The sequence below is a fragment of the Eurytemora carolleeae genome, unplaced genomic scaffold (assembly GCF_000591075.1).
Source record: "Eurytemora carolleeae unplaced genomic scaffold, Eaff_2.0 scaffold313, whole genome shotgun sequence".
Classification (NCBI taxonomy): Eukaryota; Metazoa; Arthropoda; class Copepoda; order Calanoida; family Temoridae; genus Eurytemora; species Eurytemora carolleeae.
In genome coordinates, this window is record NW_019396416.1 from 120,007 (window position 1) to 144,531 (window position 24,525).

General features: G+C 32.4%; 2 protein-coding genes and 1 long non-coding RNA gene across 6 annotated transcripts in view; all 3 read right to left on the reverse strand.

The window, feature by feature from the left end:
- Positions 1-94: 94 nt before the first annotated feature.
- Positions 95-5,231, reverse strand: LOC111702884 (uncharacterized). Its single transcript, XM_023474679.1, has 8 exons — positions 5,158-5,231; positions 4,750-4,933; positions 4,276-4,332; positions 2,981-3,153; positions 2,121-2,163; positions 1,798-1,869; positions 726-804; positions 95-493 (listed from the first exon to the last, which is right to left on the reverse strand). Exons 1-7 carry the CDS (start codon positions 5,229-5,231, stop codon positions 742-744), a joined length of 666 nt encoding a protein of 221 aa, XP_023330447.1. The 3' UTR covers positions 95-493; positions 726-741.
- Positions 5,232-6,196: 965 nt separating this feature from the next.
- On the reverse strand, positions 6,197-7,181 carry LOC111702902 (uncharacterized). Its single transcript, XR_002765517.1, has 3 exons — positions 7,146-7,181; positions 6,447-6,503; positions 6,197-6,222 (listed from the first exon to the last, which is right to left on the reverse strand). It is a non-coding gene; the product is annotated as an uncharacterized LOC111702902 (long non-coding RNA).
- Positions 7,182-8,708: 1,527 nt separating this feature from the next.
- The window catches only part of LOC111702895 (ero1-like protein), a 41,879-nt gene continuing 26,062 nt past the window's right edge, over positions 8,709-24,525 (reverse strand). For 2 of the 4 annotated variants that reach the window (XM_023474696.1, XM_023474698.1), the window contains 16 exons: positions 23,870-23,998; positions 23,005-23,107; positions 21,766-21,844; positions 20,608-20,679; positions 19,959-20,033; positions 18,924-19,011; positions 18,585-18,636; positions 17,329-17,405; positions 16,742-16,837; positions 16,084-16,133; positions 15,840-15,905; positions 15,400-15,529; positions 14,052-14,170; positions 11,689-11,784; positions 10,817-10,900; positions 8,709-10,427 (listed from right to left, as the gene is read on the reverse strand). In XM_023474696.1, coding sequence (XP_023330464.1) covers positions 10,314-10,427; positions 10,817-10,900; positions 11,689-11,784; positions 14,052-14,170; positions 15,400-15,529; positions 15,840-15,905; positions 16,084-16,133; positions 16,742-16,837; positions 17,329-17,405; positions 18,585-18,636; positions 18,924-19,011; positions 19,959-20,033; positions 20,608-20,679; positions 21,766-21,844; positions 23,005-23,107; positions 23,870-23,998 — 1,430 coding nt within the window. In that variant the 3' untranslated portion in view covers positions 8,709-10,313. Of the gene's footprint in view, positions 10,428-10,816; positions 10,901-11,688; positions 11,785-14,051; positions 14,171-15,399; positions 15,530-15,839; positions 15,906-16,083; positions 16,134-16,741; positions 16,838-17,328; positions 17,406-18,584; positions 18,637-18,923; positions 19,012-19,958; positions 20,034-20,607; positions 20,680-21,765; positions 21,845-23,004; positions 23,108-23,869; positions 24,054-24,525 lie in introns of all 4 variants that reach the window. The other 2 variants (XM_023474695.1, XM_023474694.1) reach the window with 1 other exon arrangement.

The window sequence follows — 24,525 nt, forward strand, 5'->3', positions numbered from 1 at the left end:
AATATATAATAAGTACTAGTTAATAAATGACAATATACCAATATATATAAAGTACTAGTTAATAAATGACTATATACCAATATATATAAAGTACTAGTTAATAAATGACTATATACCAATATATATAATATAAATGCAACCACACAAAAAACTTGAAAGTTTTAATTGGATTTAAAAAAAGGATTCACAGACAAGACCAGAAATGTCGTCTTTGTTAAGATTTGATAAACTTTGTAAATTCAAACTCCATAGCGCAGCAAGGTAGTTTATTAAGGTAAGATATTCTGGATGCGCGCGCGCACTTTAGTATCTTTCTCTTTTTTCCAACAATCATTACGTCATATCAAACCTTATTAAACAACATTGCAGCGTAGTGAGTCAAGTGAGTACAGTCAGAGATGAAACTTTTCGTCCTGATGAACAGTTCAGGAGGCGTGCACGCTTGGTTTATATCTACAAAACTGACCAAACTATATCAAAGACATCTTCTGTTCTTTATCAGGGTTACAGGGTTATCGAACAAAAGAAGAGACTGCAGAGACGACTAAAAACTTTTAAATATGAAAGTTCCAATGTTAAATTAAGTATTATGACTTAGCTATAGTTATTATGGCATTTTTAATTACAAGAAACAAGTTTTTAGTTGCAGAGAATTATAAATATAAGGAAAGTGACTATTTAAATTTCATACAATTGTCTCTGAAGTCTCATCCTTTGTGGGTAACCCTGTATCAGTTTTTATTAAACAAGAGAATGTTCTGATAAATCTTCTATTTCCTCCTCTAGAATACCGTCTTCTCCATCCTAAATGAATAATATTAAAACTACTCTTAACCTACAGAGCATCCCTCAACAGAAATACTGGATCTCAATACTTGAACGCCAAAATACATTCACTGTTTAGAATTCCCTGTTTTTCTGCTTGCAAAGAACCCGTGGCAAGTAAGACATTTTGTAATATCTCTTTCAATATTCATAGCAGCCGGTTCTATTTTAGAATGTAGACTCATATAATTTGTTAGGGAGCAGGATATGAAGTCAGATTGTCGATATCTCTTTCCGGAGTCTTGGAACCTCTGAAAAGTGACCTCCGTCGGCTCCGATTTTTTATCTCCGGCCTCGTTGGACATAAATAGAACTGGCTGCTATTAATATTGAAAGAGATATTATAAAATGTCTTACTTGCCACGGGTTCTTTTTAATTTGGCCAGATGATTCAAAAAATTATATCTCTATTCGATCAAATATGATGTGAGATACCCTACAGTAAACAGTAAGAACAAGAAAACTGTGAAACAGAAAAACAATATTTGATCAATAATTAAGGGAATTTAATGTTGTTATGAAGTAAATAGTTCTTATTATTTCACTTATTAAGTGAAATTGGTCTGTTTACTCTGCACCATTGCTGCGTTTCATGCTCATTGGACTATTTAGTCTAAAAGTCGTCTTCCTATTTCAGAGTTTTTTAGTTATCACTGTACAGAAAGTGTTGTAAGAATTTTTAATAATTGTTTCTTCCAAAATTTGCTTCCCTTATGATATACCAAATTTTAAACCTGAGGGGAAAATATCGAAAAAAAACGAACGAAATATACAACCCCTTTAATATGTTTTACACAAAAGTTGATTAAATTTTCCTGGTTCATGGAAATACAAAAATCAAAATTAAAAATCCTAACTTATTTTGAAGAGAGAGAGAGGAGGGAGGGGTCGGGAGGGGAGAGGAGGGAGGGTAGAGGTGGGAGGGAGAGGGATTGATTGATTTCCAACTAAAGCTATCCACCAAACAGTTACCTGAGCTGCAAACCTACGGACTAGAAGGAGAGCAATCAGAAGAACTAAACCAACAATAACGAAGTCGTAAATCTACAAATATTTAAAATTTCAGTTTTTATTGGATATTGGGAAATTTCTGGCATAATTTCAGAAATTGCACCGTTCAAATCTAAAATCCCGGATCATGGAGAAAGATCCTGAACATTGGCAATTTTTTTATTTCTAATCCCTTTATCTTCGCAACCGAAAATGTGAACCTTATTTTAACAGCTTTGTCTCTTCTAAGATCTGCATTGATGTTAAGATTAAAGTTGCAAAGGGGTGCAAAGCACCCTTAATACCTGATATCCTGGTTCTTCCACGTGTACACTGGGTTCCTCAGGTCTAAACAAAATAGAAATACTTTAAACAATTTTTAAAAATAAAAACACAAAAAGGAAAAATTATGTGTTTTCTCAAAGGTCCATCTCTGATCTTGATATTACCAAGGATAAAAAAGAGATGGAAACATTTCTTAAAAAATATATATTTTTTACAGGATTTAAATTTTTAGAATTTGCATATAAAATTATATATTATATTCATATATATTTACACTGAAGGCAGTATTTATTAAAGCTTTTTAAATGAAACCCTATTCGTTGATTTAGACTTTGCTTGGTCTAAAATCAACAAGGTTAAAGTTTAATAAGTGCTGACGTACGCCAATCCTTTACTATTAATATACAGAGCGTCCCATATCATATCAGATTATCTCCAATCTTTAACACCAAAATAAACCCTTAATACTCGAAAAACTTATCATTTTCCGCAAGAAAAGTCTTATATTATTTTTCAAAATGATTCATTCTAATTAAATTTTCTAATTAGTCCCAAAAATCGTAATTTAGACCCGTTCTCGGTCTAATATGATGTGGGACACCCTGTAGGCCGGGAACTATACTGAGAGTGTACCGCATATTTGTTTACTTTAAGGAGATTCTGGCCTAACCTATAGCATATCATTATTAGTAAACAGTTGTAAGTGTACAGTACAGCTAACTGAGCACACAGGTAGAGAACTATCATCCCCCTGTCTAGCACTATTTGTGTTATTGTACATTTATAAAGAAAAGGGGCTGGAGCGCACGTGCACCTTATGCCCCCCCCCACACCTTTAACGCCACTGACATTTAAATATTAATTAATCTTAATAATAAACCTTGAGGCGAGGGGACAAGCAGTCGCTGTTCTCGGAACATTATCTATTGATGGAATAACAGTTTCGACAGCTGCGTCTGTTACATCTCCTGTCTGTTCAACTGCACCACTGTCATTGCTATCAGATTTTAAACTAGCAGAAGACTCTTTCCTTCTCATCATCTCCTCTTCACTCTAGGAATTATTAAAAAAATTACAGGAAATCTTCACAAAATAATTAAAAGGAACAGTTAACCAAATAAATAGAGGAGTAAAATAATTTAAAGGGTGGGTTAGCAAAGATTAGAAAAATTATCCTTTAATGACATCAAAACAATCGATTTCTACCACGAAACTTGGCATTGTACTTTTCTGCCATTTGGGGTGATTTAAATTCTTTGTACAGACACATTGAACAGAGAAAAAAGCAGTTCTCATCAAAATCTAATTATTGTTCAATCTTTTTTTCTTATTTTTCACCAACAATTTAAATAAAACGATTTGTTGTATAAAGAAAATTAAAGGAATTCTTGAATAAAAAAGAGGCTCCACATTTAATCTTTCCATTTCCTCCTTTTCCTTTGAAAATATCAAAATCTTTTCCTTTTCTTTTTATTTTTATTTTTCAGTTTTTTTAATTTAACATAATCATCTTAGTAATTTATTGTTAAAATGATAAAAACATATCAAACCTAATTCACAAATCTAGTTTTCCAATGTACGAGAAAAAAACTGTTTTTAGGGTGCAAATTGGACACCACTGTAAAGGAACAAGCCAGTCATCAAGGCTTTCTTTATAAAGATACAAGATCTGGGAAAATGATTCTAGTTGATGGAATTTTAGGATCAATGTTTTATGCTTTTGATAGAGTTGCTGATAAAACCTGTGTTCTGGATACACTTAGTCGAGAGTTCTCCTTGGAACAGATGAAGAACTCTAGATCAAATTTTTATCAAGCTTTTCAACTGCAGGATACAGAGGGAAATATCCAAGAAAAACGAAAGATATCNTTATATATGTATTTATATCTTTGTGTGTGAAGAAATCTTTATAATAATATATATAATAAAACAAGACATTCATATATATGTTGCCTATAGCCGGCTGGACCATATGGGCAGAAAGTTTTTGCGGACACTCATGGGTGGCCAGGGGGTGTTATAGGCAAAAACAAATCGATTTTTTCCATCATATTTTTTAAAATTGTTTTTTTTAAAAAACATTTTTTCAAAATAAAAAAAAATTTCACGGGCATCGCTGAACCATTCAGCTAGTTTTATTTTTATAAATAACGATTAAGATTTTTTTTTTTGTACCTTAAATTCTAATGATTGAACTATGCTGTCAACCTCCTCTTGGTTAATAGTAGAATCCTGCAAAGATCAATCAATCAACCATCAACCATCAACCATCAACCATCACCATTAACCATTAACCATTAACCATTAACCATAAACCATCAACCATCAACCATCAACCATCAATCATTAACCATCAACCATCAACCATTAAACATTAACCATTAAACATTAACCATTAGTCATTGGTCATTGGTCATTGGTCATTGGTCATTGGTCATTAATCATTAATCCTCCATCATCAATCAAGATCAAAATCAATGATCAAGGTCTACCCGGTTAGGTTTAGCGTGGACCTAGAACAAAATTATCTTCCTGGCTAGGTTTAGCGAGGACCTTGGACAGAATATCTACCTGACTAGGTTTAGCAAGGACCTGGGATAGAACATCTACCTGACTAGGTTTAGCAAGGACCTGGGATAGAACATCTACCTGACTAGGTTTAGCGAGGACCTGGGATAGAATATCTACCTGACTAGGTTTAGCGAGGACCTGGGATAGAATATCTACCTGGCTAGGTTTAGCGAGGACCTGGGACATATTATCTACCTGACTAGGTTTAGCGAGGACCTGGGACGGATTTACTTGACAAGTACTACAAACCCAATCTTTACTCCTAAAATGAGGAATTTTAGATTCTATGAATGAATCTAAACTAAATAAACATCGTTTTTTGTCTTAAATTTTAAATTTACTTGATTTATTGAAAAAGTATAATCTGTAGATTGAAAAAAACAGGAAAGGTGATTTTAAGATTTGGTACATAATGTACACTTTAAAATAAGTGAACAATCCCTTTAAAATAAAAAATGTTTTTGGTATTTTCTGCGTAGAACCTACTTGTGAGCCAATATTTTCCTCTCTTGAGGGGTGTAGTCTAGAGACCCTATGGTGCCCTGTCCAGGGGTTGGCATAAATCCTATTATAGCGAGCAGAGCAGTTCTAAATATATAGAAACTAACAACTAAGGATCAGAGGCGTATACAGGGNAGCCCGGCCCTGGAAGGCTAGAAAATATAATTACCAGGGGAAACCAGTCCCACAAGGGGACTGATCCCTCTGGAAAGAAAAAAAATGGCTAATTACAATGAGATATTCAAAAGGGAGACTTGCAGATAATTAAAAAAAATTCTAGTCCAATTTTTCGGACATCTTTTTGATTCTTCTTCAGACTTCAAACTTGTATTAACCGTCAGGGAACAATTTCGAAATTGTTCATTGCAATGCATTAAAAAAAAAAATAGAAATCATTAAAAAATCTCCCTGGCTTTCTGTGAGCGGAAACTCCTAAAATTCTGAATTACAAGATTGCCGCTATTTCGTTTGTGAATTTCAAGATGGTCGCCACTATTGTTTGGGAACTTCAAGATGGCCGCCATTATTGTTTGAGAATTACAAGGTTGTTAGTAATTTCCCTGATAGACCAAGATGGCTGCCAGGTTTCAGGATGGAATCCAGATATACTCAAGCATATCTTCTGACCAACAACAAATCTTCCATTTGGCTGAAAAATAATAATTGTTAAAAGGACTGTTGACGTAATTTTAAGTGACCTTCCCTTTATAGGTTGATGTGTCCGATCACAACGGTTTATTTGATCAAGAATAAATGAAAATATCCATTTTTTTTTCAAACGTTTAGACATGCAATCTTAAAATGAATGAACACATAAAACTACTAAGACCGTTCCTTTAAGAGATATTACAAAATGAGAAAAAAAAATTTCCCAAGAAAGTATCCTACCGTTAATAGAATAATATCTGGGGGTTTCATCGGATACTCAGTTGGAACTATAATTCTTCCATGATACACTCCGTCCTAGAAATATTCATTAAAATAACTCTTCCATTTTTAACTCCATCCTAGAATATTCATTAAAATAATTCTTCCATGATAAACTCCATCCTATAAATATTCATTGCTAAATTCTTCCATGATAAAGAGGGGGTGGGGGGTGGAGGGGGTTAGTTAAGACCTTCTACCAGACTCTTTTACTTTAAAATTAAAAAAATAATTCTGTACATTCACTGAAATAGATATTCAATGTGATATAATAAAAAACAATAAAACTGCAATATTTTTTTATTACGAAATCTGGAAAAATAAGTTTAGAATAGTTTAAATTATACCTGAAAATCTGAACCTTCAGGACCTCTTACTGTGAAATGCCATTCAAACAAGTTTTCCTAAACATGTATTTAGAAGCCATATGTCATTTTCTAAAGAATAAAAATAATTTATGAGGATTTAAAAATTTTAAAATTTGTACTTAAGTAGGTGCCAAGGAAACCAACCAAGGGATAACAGATCAAATTACGACACAACAGCACTAACACGTTTTATAACAAACAGTTTACAAAGAAATGCCATTCACACACAAAAAAATAGTCTAGGCTATCAGGGCGATTTTAACTTTAAATAGTTGCTCAATCTTTCAGAATTTCCTGTTCGATAAAACAAAAATAAAATATTTTGCGGATTTAAATTTTTTTTCATGGATTTTCGAAATTCAACGAACATAAATAATTTTTTGGGAGACATTATTTTGTAATTCTGAGCATTTATAAGCCTTCCCTGGGGTCATATGAGGTCCCATAAACAATTTTGGCCCAATCGGTTTAACCCTTTTGACGTTTATTGAAAACAAACGGACAAACAGACAAGTAAAATTACATATGTATAAAGAAAAAAGATTAGTTTAATCATTACTAAGTTTGTTTACATTGCTCCCAATGGCCAAACTTGCAGTACACCCTATATAAGCAAACAATGAAGGTTCAAGGTAACTATTTCTCGATCTTCCGCTAGAATGCCGCTAATAAAATAACCTCTAAAGGAGCAGCAAAATAATCAGCTGTTGGTGTGGATAATTCAGCTGCTTCCCGCATTAATCGCTTCACACCTGAAATTAAAATAAAGAAAACAATTCGTTTTAAAAGGTAACACAAAAAAAGTGGCGGGAATCGGAAGAAACTGTAAAATTTCATTGGAAAAGAACGTAGCAATAATATGTCAACAAAAATGACAACTTGAAAGTTTACATGGCAAAAATGACGAAAGCAGTAAATCAGTGGCAACCAAGTCAACTTTTCCATGGAAGGACAAATTAAATTAATTATTTAAAACCACGTAAATTGATCTCTTTTTACGCGTTGAATTCTGGTTTTGTTGAATATTTTCATCAAACTTTCTTAAACGTTTATAAATCTATTTTATCACGATAAAAACAATAATGATGTTTGGTGTTTTATTTTCAGAAATACAGAAACTCGACACTCAAAAATCAAGATATCAGTAGCATCAAATGCTCCACGTTTTGATATTTCAAAAATGTGGTCGACAGTTTTTGTACCTTCAGAATTTACTGAGATATTGAGAAATGTGTCTAAATTTTAAAATATTTAATAAAACCGAAGATAAGGGGCGTATTCAGGAATTTGTCCAGGGCCCCTTCATTTTTTTATCTTTCCAGGGGGGGGGGGCTCCGCATCCGTTGGGGCCTGAAAACCCTCTGAAATCCATGCCAAAGATGTTTAAATGTTTAAAATCTCCGACAGTTTTAATTTTTCAAAGAATTTTACCTAGTTTTATGGACTTGAAATGTTTTTATGTACTCCTTTGACAACTATTAACTTTACAAACATCAAAGACTAATTGCAAGTCCAGGGTTCCTTGTCTAATGTATTGCATGACATCCCGCCAAGGAAATAACATCAAACTTGTGAATAGTACATGCATTCTATTATATATTCATGTAGAAGATGTTCCAAACAAAAACTGATAATTTTCACTTCTAAAAACTGCATTTTTGAACATTTAACTTTCATTAAGAAAAGGAAACAGGCATATAAACATATAATCGCACAGACTTACTTCTTGATGTACATAAAATTAGAGATAAAAAGAAAAATGATTGAAGACACTAGACAGGACTGATAAAGATACAGTGAATGGTGGGTTATGTGAACTAGTAAGTTTGTGTACTCTGTACTGTTTAATACAAAGTGTGTACTTTGTATTAGTAAGTGTGTGTGTGTGTACTGTGTATGTACTAGACTAAGTAACCTAGTCCAAAATTAGGAACATAACAAATATATTTATACGTTTTCATTAAACAAATATTAGTTGATCACAATTAGGATGACAAAACAATGTTTTGAAAACAGAAATTTAACAAATTTGAAAGAATCAAGCTTTGATTTGTTAATTAAAAAAAGAATTGATATGACTGAACGATAAAACAAATAAAATATTACACATTGCCCTTTACAACTATTTATGATGTTCACACACTGTATATCTAACAATTAAAATCAAAAACATTTAAAATAATATATTATCACAGTTATCAAATACATAAACAATTAACATATATATATATATATATATATATATATATATTAAGATTTAACCAACATAAATAATCTCCATCGCCATTTTATATACCGTAGACATTTATAATTCAAGGATCTTAAAATATTATGGTTGGATCGATTTAAAATTTTCACTTTTAACTCATCAAATAGAATTTAAGTTATTTAACATTTCCTAACTTTTTTACTGTTAAAAACAAACCCGGTTTCTTGACTGCCCAATTACTGCACTGCAAGGGACGAAAGTTCTGAACCTTGGTGTAACCCAACCCTGTCTCCAAGTGGCAGGTTTCGAACATAACCACGACTTGGAAATTTAGTCCCGGCAGTGTTTACTGTGTAGTGTGTACTCTAATCTAATTTTGTATAGAAGATGTTAAAGATAAATTTTTGCTTTTCATGCTATCCACTGCCTCAGGCTCTTACATGATATTGTAGGAAAATGCATTTTATTTGAATAACTTTTTAAAAAGTTTGGCAAAGTTTTAAAATTTTTTTAATACTGCCAGGAAAAAAAGAGGGGGGGGGGGTTATTATTTAACCCTCCTGAATAAGCCTCCATTAAAAAACTAGTAGTTTAGTACGTAATTAACTTCATACGACATGGATTTGAGCAGAAAGGTACTTAAAAATAAAATCGACAATTGGAAAAAACTGAAGGTACAGTTATAGTAATTAGCAAGTACATGACTTCAGATGTATTAAAAAATAGGAGCATTAAATGAATTATGGCAAGGTTTGATAATAAACAGACAAATATTTATACATAATCTACAAAAAATAATTTTGCTAAAAATTTGTGTAAATAAATAATGAGTAGTATAAACCCCCCTCTCAAGAACACTTACTTTAAAGGGAGGAGACTAAAATTCAAAACACAGTAGGTATTTTTTTCAAGAATGGAAAATTATACTAAATAAATCAGAAATTTTCTTAAAAAGCCTTCTTCAATCTTTTCATAAAATATATAACATAATTATTACATAACAATTTGCAATCAATATAATGATAGTTTACACGCTTTTTAAAATTCATAAAAATTTTGCGACTTTTTTCAGGGTTTGTTGAAGAGATAGAAAAATGTTTCACCCACCAAATAATTTGGAAAAATTTCAGTCTTCTGTTGATTGACATTAATGTCATCTTTAGGCCTCTGCCTTCCAATCCAAATACCTAATTATTTCTCTTAAAGTTGAAGTTAGTTTGATAAAGTTAAAGAATGAATGCCGCGTAAATCAAAGACTTTGTTTATTGAAAGTTTCTCTACTTTTTGGGAAAGATCGGTATTCGCATTTTTCAGAATAATTCGATTACTCTTAATGGCATCAGGCATTGAATATGTACCATGAGATGTATTATCAACCTAAATTGGTGATTTTAGTGCAATCAATAGGTCCCTTTTGAAGCCCTATAGATAACTCTCGACATCCGTGATTATATGCATTATGCAAAGGTGATGCTTTTTAACAAAAATCAATGAATTCTGGAAAACAAAAGGACCCTGTTAACGTCCCATTATGATGAGTAGGTCCTTAATTGATTAATTAGGTCCTCGCTGATAATATACACCAATGAGCAGGCCCCTACTGATAAAACCACGCAAAGAGTAGGACCCTACTGATGTCATCTGGCCTTGAGTAGGTCCCTAAAGCGCTGGAGTTCAACGATGCTGGTTGATATTTTTCCAAAAGCGTTGAAAAGAGAAACTATTTCATTTCGGGTTAACTGTAATCCACTCTGAAATATATTAAAGGTTTAATAAACAGTGTTCGAATAACTTCTAAATAGGAAAAAAATTTAAAAATTGATTGGTCCGAACGGAAAGAAGTTAGAAAGCATAAAAAATTGCTTTAAGAAATTTCCAGGTCAAATTTTTTTTGATACATAATGAATGACTGGTAAGAAGTTATGAGAGCTAATTTTGCTTGTTTAACATGGTGAAAAGATGAATGAAAGATGAATGAATGAGTGAAGGAATACAATTACCGGAAGAACTAAAGATTAAACAAAGTATTGGATGAAGGAAGGAATGAAAGAGCGACTGAGCGAATAAGAAGACAAATGACAGAATAAAAGAATGGATAATGTAAGACAGGATGAATGAGAGAATGAATTAATATATTTACATGTAGAACAGGTAGAGCTGAAGAATTAGAAGGTTCGAATTCCCCCGAGAATAATATTTTCAGTGCAGTTCCCAAACCAGTAATCTGAACAAATACATTAATTAACAAACCAAAACTTGAAAAAATACTTCTAATGACGGTACGGAAAGGTGGTTTCAAGTGACCCTCCATGTAAAGATGGCAATGCCTGATTCTCAACAGTATCCTTCAAACATTTCTCTGAACAATCATGTGAAAGATATTGTAGTTTTATTGTGTTACAAAGTGTTTAATTCCGATATTTCCTAAATGCTATCCTGCAGTGGAAATGTAAGTAATCTGTTTTCAAAATTAAAAACCTTTATTTCTAATTCATACATGATAAGAAAAAGCTCTTATGGGTACTGTAGTGAATCGGACACTGCCATCTTTGCATGGAGGGTGATTTAAAAACTACGCTAACAGTCCCTTTAATATTAGCGCTTCAGATTAATTCCACATTGATGCTGATAAATGTGAAGTCGTAATGAAGTAGATTTTCTTTTTTTACTTCTCATGACAGTGATTTTCTGAATACAGTTGTGAATCATTATGTGAATAACTATTTAACTGAAGCCAGGGTCATCGCAATTATGTGGTGGATTGGATCCCTTTAATGTGACTTCAATTTTTTTTAAACATTGAGGGGGTAGGTGATATTTTGATGATATGGGGAAAACCTTCAAAATTGGAGATCAAGTCATCAGACGCCATTTTTTTCTTCCTTCTTTTAAATACTTTTTACCAAACACTCGTTTATTTTCTATCATTCAGCGAATAAAACCTTAAAAAATTCAAAAGGGGAGGTATGATTTTTGTAAATGTACAGTATACATACAACCCTGTTTTGTTACCTGTAGTTTACCCCAGAGTTTACATTTATCACAGGAAACACAATCCATCACTCTTGTAATGTTTTTAAAGTGGCCTTGGAACTCAAGCTTCATCTCCTGGAACATTCATATCTTCAGAAACGTCAATATTATCGGAGACAGCAATTATATTGGGAACATCAATAATATCAGGATTCAGGAACATCAATTATATTAGGAACATCAATATTATCAGGAACATCAATATTGTCAGAAACATATTTACTATCAGGAACATATTTATTATCAGGAACATCAATATCATCAGGAAAATATTTATAATCAGGAACATCAATTATATTAGGAACATCAATATTATCAGGAACATCAATATTATCAGCAACATATTTATTATCAGAAACATCAATATCATCAGGAACATATTTATAATCAGGAACATCAATTATATTAGGAACATCAATAATATCAGGAACATCAATTATATCAGGAACATCAATATTATCAGAAACCAAAGATAATATATATATAGATATGCAGGCAGGTAGAAACCTCCTTCCTAAATTGCTTGTAGCAGACAACTAATTTTTGAACCTCTGAGAGAAGGTGCAAGGAGAGACATCTATAGCAAATTGATTACTTTCTATATTCCTTTCTCCCATTGCTGCCATCTGTAGGAAATACGCATTTGTGTTATATGAACATACAGTACGCGTATTGCATCCTGTATAGTTCAAGTGTTGTTATCTGGACCTGTTTGACCAATAAAATTAAATTTCAAGGTAACACAAACATACAGTACGCGTTTTGTTTATGTTATGATCAGATCAGTTGTACTTTGTCCTAGATTCGATGTACTTTTATAGTCATAATTTTTATTTAAATTGCGTTAATTTACGTATGCCATTCAGTACAACTTGCACATTTAAACTTTGTCTAGTCAATTCCTACCTCAGTTTTATTTTCATTGATTAATTTGTTTCATTAAGTACAATATGCAGTATACATTGTTGATACTATAATACGCATTTAGTGTTATCACGCATAAACAAAGTGATACATTAGCAACAATCCAGAGGATAAAATGCCATGCGTACGACAGAGATGGTGCTGTTTGCACCTTTTCTCAAGACCTCAAAATTTATACCTGCCTGCATATCTATATATATATTATCTTTGTCAGAAACATATTTACTATCAGGAACATCAATATCATCAGGAAAATATTAATAATAAGGAACATCAATTATATTAGGAACATCAATAATATCAGGAACATCAATATTATCAGGAACATCAATTATATCAGGAGCATCAATAGTATCAGGAACATCAATATTATCAGGAACATCAATAATATCAGGAACATCAATAGTATCAGGAACATCAATATTATCAGCAACATATTTATTATCAGGAACATCAATAATACCAGGAACATATTTATAATCAGGAACATCAAGAATATCAGGAACATCAATAATATCAGGAACATCAATAATATCAGGAACATCAATAATATCAGGAACATCAATAATATCCGGAACATCAATATTATCAGGAACATCAATAATATCAGGAACACCAATAAAGTACGAGTTTTTGTCAGTTCTGTCAGTATAACTTTGACACAGTTTTGTATCAATTTCTCGAGACATGGCTCAGATTGAATTTTTATTGGTCACGATCAACTACTAATTTTTTAAGGCTTCAGCCTATACCCCCTTACATTTTACCTTTACTATCCCTTAAATTTAAGAAACATAAAAATTATCAAAGTCAACATATATATAAACCAGACTTTTAGCTCTAGTGGCTCTATCTGTGAGCATCTTCTCTTTGTACCATATAAAACAAAAACAAAAAAAGTTCGCGGATTTAATAATATTTTTTTCGCGCAATTTCAAAATTTTTATAAAATCAAAAACTTATGGACACAATTTTTTTTAAGGTCCAACACACAATTTGGGCCTGATCTGTTCAACGGTTTTGACGGTTATTGGATACAATTTGCAAACGGACAGACAGACAAGCAAAGTATATAGATAAATATATATATTTATATATATAAATATATAAATAAATATGTATATGAACGAAGAGCGTTATTATATAGGAAACCAATAAAATGAGAAGGCGGGATAAAATATTTATAATTATAAAAAAGAAGTTCAATAAACCGGATGTTCTTTTAACAAAGTTGTCACGATTATTTAGAATCAGTAATAAAACACACTTGTTTCAAAAATACATCCAGAGATAACTTTTTCAACAAGTAAACTACAAAAAGGGAGTAAGGGGGGGAGGGGAGAATTCTCAATATATTACTGAAATAATTCTAGCAGGAAACAGTCATATTGATTGAAAAAAATTATTATTTTTCTGACCTTTGCTTGCTTCCCGCCAACAAACATTGATGTTTCGTCGAAATGTTCCGGGAATGATTCGACAAGGTTGAGAAGATCTTGAACAGCCAGACTTGTCTCCAAGTCATCATCTTCGCGACCTTAATATAAATTTAATAAACACAATCAAGTCGTCAAGTTTGGTCATTTAAAGAAACCTTAATTTTTTTAACTCGTAATTTCATTGGGGCCTGAACACTGTGGAATAAGAAAACGACTGTACGATTTAAGTTATGCCTCTCGTCCAATAAACATGAAACATAGCAGTTGTACAGTGTGCACAAGCCCAGATCTTAAAAAGTTAATTTTCAGCCTACTGGTGAAACTACTTGCTTAAAAAACAGCATTAAGTACATTAAGCTTAAATTTCATCTTTACATTTCACAGCTGTAAGGGTCATATAATGTTTTAGTTTTATATTTTAGCAAGTAGATTTAGCTTTAAACATATCACAGGATAAGCTATTGGGCTAAAAATGTATGTTTATTTCCAAAGTACTACTGTATTTCCCACCTGCCTACTTAAAGAATAACTAAACAATTGCTAAAATTTTGTGAAAATAGAATTTGGCCACAATTTAAAAATATAACTTGTATTGGAGGGCATATTAAGCGACTTGAGACTTATATCAACATATTTGACTGATTTTCATTTTCAGCTTGAATGTCAGTCACATGCGCATAACAATTTTGATTTTCAGAATTTGGTCTGATCATAGTTTATCAAAGTGACAGTAAGCTTGTAACAGCAGCTTACATAATTGGAAGGCTAAACTTTCTTGACATGACGATCTCCTTTAATATACAGGGTTATTCATAAAGAAAGACTTCACGAGTCGACTATACGGAAATTCCTAGGTCTATAATTACGTTCTTGATGCCCTGGAACTGTAAAAATGTTTCTTTTATAAAAAAATTATTAAGTGCATCATATACAATCTTCATGCAAGGTAGAAACAAAAGTCATTTATCCAATCATCATATTTTAAGAATTTTAGGTCGTCAATAAAGTCTCATACTTAATGGGTAACCCTGTATCAGTGTATAGTGTACTAGCTTGAGAACACAACGTTGCCCAGGGTACTCATAGTTACTCCCATCGTTTACCCGCGCTTGGTCGTAAATAGTTTAGATATTTGTGGACCTGCTCAATTTAGAATCTCAAAACCAAGCTATGAACATTCCCGTGGGTCTCCCGAGTTCCCTAACCAAAATTTGAGGCAAATCGGTCAATGGGGTTTATAAAATATGATCGGAGATCCAAACACACAGACAAAATTAAATTTTAACCTTATATAATTTTTATTACGTAGAGATAAATATGATTATACCTGTAAAGTATGATTGGTTGGCTAGGTATGGAGCTGCTTTAGCCAGTGCTCTTAACTCCAGGAGATAAACAAAATATAAATTCTTTAACCAGTAGGGTCCCTGACCTTCAGTATTCTCAGGATCAAATCTCTAGATATAGGGAAGTATTAATGATAATATTTTTTATCATTTTAGCTTTTAAAGCTAGAAAAATGTTTCTTTTGCTATAAACTTTACTGTTTACATTAGCGGATGTAGATTTTACGTTTTTTTGATACAAAAAACAACATTCAGACAACCCATCTATTTGTAAAGATTGACATAATCTATAAGATAAACATCTTAATTGACAAAGTAATCATGATTTATAAAGCTACACCTTGATCGAATCCCCCCCCCCCCTCCCCGACAAACTTTTTTAGAAATTAAACAATTAAACTGTATGAGAATGTCTGAATACCTGGTGGAAAAGTTCAAGGTTTGGGCCCCATTCTGCAGAGTTGACCAGGAAGGGGGTGCTAGACTCCTAAAAATATTTCACTTTAGAATAATAAAAAACCATATTTAAAAGTATATTTCTAATAAAAAAATGTTTAGAAAATATCTTACTACGGAATAAATTAAATATCCATATTTATCAAGCAAGATTTCTTTTTATGCTAAAGAAAAAAAGCGTATTGCATTTCATACAATTATTTACTTGCCTTAATGGGATAGTTAGCAGCAAGGTGAATAGTAATACTTGAATGCAACCCTAAACAATAATGATCTATATCATACAGATAAAATCAGCGAGAAAAATAAAGTAGAACAACAATAATCTCTGTTGGAAACTTTCAACTTTTAAATGAACAGAATTAGTTAAGTTTATTCTATCTTATTATTTAACCAATGAAGGACGGTCTGACGGAGAATTTTCCAACAAAATTTAGCTGACCCTGTTCAGAAGAATAATGAGAAATTGAGGAAGCCCTGAAAGGAAATAGTATGTGTGACCGGAAATAACTTGTGCAGTACACATTTTAGCGTACACAATTCGTACATCTTTGTTATTACAATTCAGTGTTTGTTTTGCATCCTTAGGATAAGGAAGGCAATATGTATTTAAATTTTTTGTTCCTTTGTACACAATTTTCATAATTTTTATTCAGCGCTTGTTTAGGGGGGGGGGGGGGGGGGGGGGGTGGAGGGACTTGTTTTTATTTTTATTATTCAGACCGTCCATTTAAAAAAATCTAACTCGTTGTCGTCTCTTTCGTTAGAAGTTAATTTCCCTTAAATTCTTCTAGATTATATGACTCAAACTCCAATTCTAACTGAAATGTAAAGAAAGGAGAAAAATAAAAAGCCCGGTCAACCTACCTGAGATTGCCCTAAAGAACGCACGCTTCTCCAGGCACAGTGCGTTCAGCTTGTCTGACCTGAAGGAGGAACTGAATGCTTCCATAGGGTTCAGGCCTAGAGGGAGAAAAACAAAGTTTCAATGTAATTCTAATCAATGAGAGCGTTGTGTCATATTCACATTAGTACCCATTAAACCTTTGACCGATTATTGATATTTAGTTTATAGAATTCGCAAAAAAAAATATTTTCCTTAATTTTTGAAAACCGCGTTTAAAATTAAATATTCGGAATTCACGAGAAAAGTCAGCTGTGTAGAGTTCACAATGTACTTATACTTAGCAGTTTCCGGTAATTAAACCATTTAGATATGAACATACCAACTACTCTGCTGTCGATTATTTGATTCACAATGTACTTATACTCAGCAGTTTCCGGTAATTAAACCATTTAGATATGAACATACCAACAACTCTGCTGTCAATTATTTGACAAAAGTTTAATGGTACTGTTTAGAAGTGCCCCTCTATAAATGGCAGGTCATTGGTCATTTGAAATTATGCCTCCAGTCCTTTAAGAATAAGTATATTTCATAAACATGAGTTTACCTGTGAGACTAAAGCAGTTTTCTTCATAAATAGATTTCCAGATACTTCGGCTTGCAATTCCAGAATACCCAGTATACCTACACAAATAAAATATTATATTCCAGAATAATTTAAAATTCGGTGATGGTGATGGACCAAACCTCTGTAGAGTAAAAAAGTAGATATAGATATATATTCCGGTCTAGGTTGACCCTTGTCAGTTCTAACGATATAATTCAAAATACAAATTTGGGCTGTCAAATGGACATAAAAGATAATTTGCAAATATTCATTTAAAAAAAAATGTTTTAAGACAATTATTATTCCTTGAGATTGTTTCTGATATAAAGGTTAAAAACAAACTGTGTAGATGTGTGAGTATAAAGTGATGGTGGGGGTCGAACTAATTAACGAACTTTTGCGTAAATCGGGGGGAGAATACCCAGAATCCAGAATACCCAGTGTACCAAGTCGTCGCATATATCAATACAATGAAGACGACTTTCGATTTCAATTTGATTTACATCAAGTTTTTAAATAGCATGTATAGAAACATGGAACCAAAGAGAAGTCGTCGATAAAAAGCTTCTCTTTGTTTACTTGTCAACTTGTAATTCGAAAAAAAGCTTGTAAACAATAAAGAAGTCGTCTTTATTGTATTGATATAATCGCCCACCACTGTACTGTAGTGTATGTAGTATAGTTTTTCATACCACGAATATCTTTAAGTTTTCTCAAATATAATCTTTAATACTTGTAAGAGATTCTAAACCAACGAAATCATAATATCTTTAAAAATGTCCTAATTGAAGAAAATTTCATGTTTTTGTCCTTAACATTAACTTCTATTTCTGAATTAATCTTTTATCAAGCATGAGGCAACTTATGCATCATTTTATCAGTGCTTACTGCTTAGGATCCATTTAATTTTGATGCGGATCCGGATCCGAATCCTATATCCGCACTAGAAACACATGGATCCGGATCCAGGTTATTTCCATATTTACTGATTTTTTTGACATACAATTTTTTTTAACATAGCAAAATTTTCAAATTTTTTGTCTATTTTTTCTCTCTTATTTTTATGCTTTAACATGATGAACCATTTAAAAATCAGGAAATTTTTATAATCCCTCTTTTTTCAATAGTTCAGATTTGGAATTTGAGAGTAAATTTTTTTTTGGCAGTTTTTTGTTGATATTTTGCCCCATGGATCCGGATCCGTGGATCCGCATATTTTTGCGAATTTGGATCCTAAGCACTGCATTTTATCTTACCTTTCTGGATTAAGTGTGAGATCAACATGAATACAGTCCTCACAGGATTGATCTAATATATTAAATGGTAAAACCAAAAAAAATAATATCACACTTTTCAGCAAGAACATAAGATACCTTTTATAATAGACTTGGGGGTTTTTGATGAGATGAAAACTGGACATCAAAGGTTAGTTTTTTTAATCCTTTTTGATAATTGTTCCTCAAAGATTAAACTATTTCCCTAAAAATTACTTATTTCTCTGAGAAAAAAATTCCAGAAAATATGAAGGTCCTATCATGAATATTATCACAAGATCTTAGATCAAGTAAAATTTATAAAAAAGAATAAAAATTGACCTGTGATATCACAGAACTGTGAAGATTCATCATGCATTCTCCATTCATCAATATCCCTGCTAGCAGTCTCAGACAGCGTAGAATCTACCTAAACAAAATAAAGAGCGTAGAGTCTAAATAAGAAAAGCGTAGGGTCTACCTAAACAAAATATAGAGCGTTAAGTCTACATAAGAAAAGCGTAGTGTCTACCTAAACAAAATATAGAGCGTTGCTAAGAATAGCGTAGGGTATACCTAGACAAAATAAAGCGTCGGGATTAACAATACTTGGATTGCAAGAATAAAAAGTAAAAAAAGCTTTGAATTAGGATGCCCCTCGTTCTTATTCCCCCTCGATTGTGATATAGTTTTATTATCTTCTATATAATAAAACAAAACATTTGTTTATATATATGTTGCCTATAGCCGGCCGGACCGATTGGGCTGAATTTTTTTGTGAGCACTCATGGGTGGCCGGGGGGTGTTATAGGCTAAAAAATCGAAACTATTATTTCTAAAAATTAAAAAAAAATCTACGGGAAACGCACGGCCCTTCAGCTAGTATTAAATAAATTTAACTGGAGTGTTGAAAATTTTATTTGACACTTTTTTTTTAATTAAAAGAAGTTTGTTAAATACTAATAGAATATTAAATTTGACACTTGACTACAAGGTTCATTGGATCTGAGATATTTATTTTCTTGAGCTAAATAAATAATTATTGGAGAAAATTTGTGAAATTGGGAAAGAAGAATGAAAAAGGGTGCGAAAAACTTGCCAGTTGACGTTAAATCTTTCGTTCTTTCCCCAGATCATCTAAAATAAAAAAACCCTGTACTGGATTTATCCGCTCTCAACGAAAATGTCTCGGTCAATGTTATTATTGTTAACAATTAACTTACATACAAAGTACAACGACCTGTAAATTACTGCAGAACGTACCGAAAGCTTAGTTGAGGCACATTGTTAACGAAACGAACGTTTTTCAAAAAAGATTTAATTTAATTTATTTAATAATTTTATTTTATTTTATTTTACTTATTTTAAAGTAAAAACCTGTCCAAGAGTGTCCGAAGCATCATCGCAGTTTTGAGGTCGTTGAGCTGAAGCCGAATATTTATTCTCCAAAATCTGAAATAACAGGAAATCTTTAATTTTGAAACTAAAGTTTTTTTTACAATTTAGAACTTGTTACTGAATTTAGATTTATAAGTTACAGTTAGGGCGGTACCCGTAAGCCTTTGAAACCTATTCAGAAAAAAAATGTTCTTAAAAATATCAACATTATGTCAATAAGCCTCGAAAACCATTTGTTAATAACTTGGAAATAATACGATGTTGGACGGCTTAGGTAGAGAAACATAACAATAATAATAATGATCACAGTAAATCTAATTTCATAACTTTAAGCAGGGGTGTATACTCTATATATTGTTGGTAAATCATTCCCCCCCCCCCTAAAAAAAAAAGTTAGGTATATTCCAAGGTTTTTTTTCGCAAAATTGTGGAAAATCAAATTTTATTTGACAAAAAGTTTCAGAAAGGGTGAAAAAAAATGCCCTTTAATGCCCAAATATTCTTCTCTCCCAGATCTTCAAAAATCGTTCCCCCCTGAATAATTCTGTAAAATAAACACCCCTGACTTTAAGTATATGTTGATTAAGATGCAATAAATGTTTAAATCAAAAGTAATTTATGTCTCTACCTGCGTATGACCAGTTTCAGCTATTTGTCCATTTAGTCCCGGAGGAAGGTCATCTGCAGAACAACTTTTCACCTGAAGTATCGTTAGAATAAACAAAAAGGAGGCCCGCGATTTAAAAGCTTCGGCTCGGGTCGTAATTCCTTAAACCCAGCTTTAAGACCAAATATTAGACTCAAATCTGACGATAACTTGTGTCACGTTATTGACAGCTGCGAAATCTTAGGCTCGACTCAGGAGTTAGGCCCAGAGAAAATAAAACCGACCTTGGTTGGTTCTTATAAAAACCCGGAATGCGCCAATAAAATAGAATATTAAACCGGTTTTTTGAACTCAACTCTGTAGAAAATAAGATGCAGCTTGAATCCGAAAGCTCAAGCCGTAAATAAGGCCCAACGACAGCTTAGATCTGAGTCGTATTTTCTTGAATTTTTTAAAAAGCTGGCTGAAGGCATTAATCCGTATCGTTTGTACTGCGCTAGTAAATTCTGGATATCTTTACAATCAATGAGATATATAGCTAAATTATAAAACAGCTGTTTCGCTGGTTTAACAATTGAGTTTTACATAAAAGTTTCCAATGTGGATATTCAGTTTAGTTCGAGGTGCGGTAGATTAGCTAGGCGTTCTTAATCAAAAGTTCTGACCGTACGTGATAATAGCAAAAACTAAGGTCGAAACTTTTGAATGATCTACAGAACAGTTGAAACGATTAAGTGATTATTCCATGAAAAAAAAACGACTAGGATTTTGGCATTTTCTGATTAGCCAAGGCCAAGAAAAAATTACAAAATCAGTAAAATCTGAAAAAATGATAATTTGAGAAAGTAATCATAACTAAAATATAATTAGACAAAGCACGAGTCTTGAAGAAAGCTTGAAATATTCAACAATAACAAATGTCTCTAGATCAGTCAGATCCCACAATTAAAAGCCATAATTTGGAAACAATTAGATATTGTGTTTCTAGTGTCAGGTTTCAATTAGATTATGTACTTGAATGATATCAATTTTAATTTTGGGAAAAATATGAAAACAATATTTAATTAGTACTCTGCAGGGGGGGATCAGGNGGGTAACCCTTCTTAACAAATTACTGTGTACTCACCTGGTACATGGAAAAATTGTGGTAAAAATACTATAAAATAAAAACAAACAGACCTGGCAGTACGAACTGGTGCATTTCCCAGAAGAAGGAAAAGAAAATCTGCATTTCTTGTGCGGTTGGTATTGAAAATATCTAATTCATTCAAAATTAGCTCCTTGTGGTTTTTTTGGAAAATATTTTAATCCGAATACGATCAGGACCGGACACTTAAATGAATCGAGTTTTTAACTAAATCTTGCTTTGTGCAAAAATTTACCAAAACTTGTTAAAACTCGAACTTAATACTGTTAACGGTATTTTCAAGATATTTCTTTAAGACTAAAATGAATACTATCATGCAATACATTGGACCATGTAATAACAAAAACTAAATAGAACAGGACTGTAGACTAGGGTAACAAACAAACAGGGTTTAAGTTTTATTTTTGGGTGCATAGTTCATGGGTGATGTGGCATTTTGTGAAAATTTGAGGTTGATCGGAACATTGCAACAGGTGGAAGTCGTTTTCAGGAAAAAAATCTCGATTTTTGTCAAGGATAGGGGGACAATTAGACACTTAGAGACATTACATGTTAAAGAGGGTGCATTTGTTTATAAAACTTGAGGCTCAAATTTTGCATTCTGGCCCTTTAAACGGACCTCTAAAAATTTGGGACCGGAAGTCATTGACCTCCATCAAAAATCAAGATTTTGCAGGCTTGCAGCCTCTTCAAAATGTAGTGTCACAAATACGACATTGTCCCCCCATCCTTATTCCTTTATCGAGATTTTAGTTATAATTGAAGGCATTCCGAAAAATGCTTCGCTGCAGAATTTCTTCTGGAATTTTTCATGAAACTACTTCTACATAACCTTATCAAGTTAGAGCAAAACATGTTTTTGCATTTCAATACTAAGGGTTGACATCACCCAGAGAACCTACGCACCTTTTGATTTTATGACTTTCATTTCTTTGTATGTCACCCTACTGTGACATAATTGTAAGTGATCCTTCTTATGAATGACTTGAATAACCGACCGGCGTTTTTCTGTCATAAAAATAGTTGACATTTCAATTTTCTTGGTATGTTTCTGCGCATAAATTCGCAAGTCAGAATTTAAAAAATATAGATGGAAAATAAAAGAATATAGACTTTTTTTATTATGAGAAGTTTAAAATGGTGCCATTGTGAACCAGACATGCATTGATGGTCACTTAACATAACATGGACAATCCCAGCAACTTATAAACTAACAGTGTTGATCTCAAAATTTTATTTTTGTTAAAAAAAGCTGTGTAATTCTGAATTGCCTAAAGAACTCTTTGCTAAGAAGGCTCTTGATCCTGGGATATATTTTCTTGTTGTTGAAATCATCAACTGTATCCACCTTACAGGAACAATCATCTATCTGACCTAAATATCAAAAGGAATTGTTCACGTAATTCTAAACGAATATCAAAGTTAGATTGTAACACTAGTTCGATTTACAGCAAAAAGTCGACCAAAACTGCAAAATTAATCGTTCTTAATTTCTAGAATCTTTGATATTTTCATGGAGGTGTATACTGTATATTTTCTGGAGGTGTATACTGTATATTTTCTAGAGGTGTAAACAGTATATTTTCTGAAGGTGTATACTGTATATTTTCTGGAGGTGTATGCTATATATTTTCTGGAGGTGTACACTGTATATTGAAGGAGTATACTGTATATTTTCTGGAGGTGTATACTGTATACTTTCTGGAGGTGTATACTGTATACTTTCTGGAGGTGTATACTGCATAATTTCTGTAGGTGTATACTGTTTATTTTCTGGAGGTGTATGCTGTCTATTTTCTGGAGGTGTATACTGTTTATTTTCTGGAGGTGTATGCTGTCTATTATCTCGAAAAAAAATTCCCCCCTCCAAGAAGTTAATTGGACTTATTTCTTTAAGGTTTTATATGCTGAATTGGGGAAATTAAATGATTTACAGGGGGAAAATAATTAAATTCTATGGTAAACCATGTATAAAAGTAAAAGAAAAATTTACACCCCTGCCTTATCTCGAGTGCATTTTAAAAAGACGATTTCTCGAAAAGTAGAGCGGTGAATATAAAATTCTGACATTGAAAAAGATGTGTTTTTAATAAAATGCACAAAATTATTTTTTCAGTACAAAAAATCCTAACGTACCTTCCAGCTTACAAAAGCACTGATCAGAGAGGGGGCGGAGGGTAGAAAACGGGCTCTTTTCATCCCCCTTTTTAGGAGCACTTGTCGTGCCCCCCTTGTCCCCAGGCTGGAACAGTGGCTGTATTCCATCTTTACAGAAGATCGAAACAATAAACAGCGGTAGAATTATTAGTAATGTGTTCACCTATGGTTCAGTATTATATAAAAATCTTATAAAACTTTAAATATCAGATTTTCAGACTTTTAAATGGAGCCTTCTTGCTGTAATGAAAAACTTATTGATGTTTGGAAAGAATTTTTTCCCTATAAATTTGATACCTAGGCTTTTTGGGCGCTCTACCTACACCTATCTTCTTTTTCAATTGTGAACATGTTGTCTTTGAATACTTGTTAAACAAAAGCAAATTTCGCGAATTTTATAAAAAAAATTCTCGGAAATAATTTTTAAAGATCTAATTTTGTTAGAGGCAAATTTTTGAAAAGGGGATGGTGGAGTTGGCACATTTGATGTAGGNCTGTTAGATGCGCACGTACATACGTACGATTTCTGAAGGATCAAGATCGTCGAGCCAAGTGGAATCTATATCAAGGAAATCGCAGGCCTGTCAATTTTGTACATGATTTTAGCAAAATTATTTTATGTTTTATTATTTTAG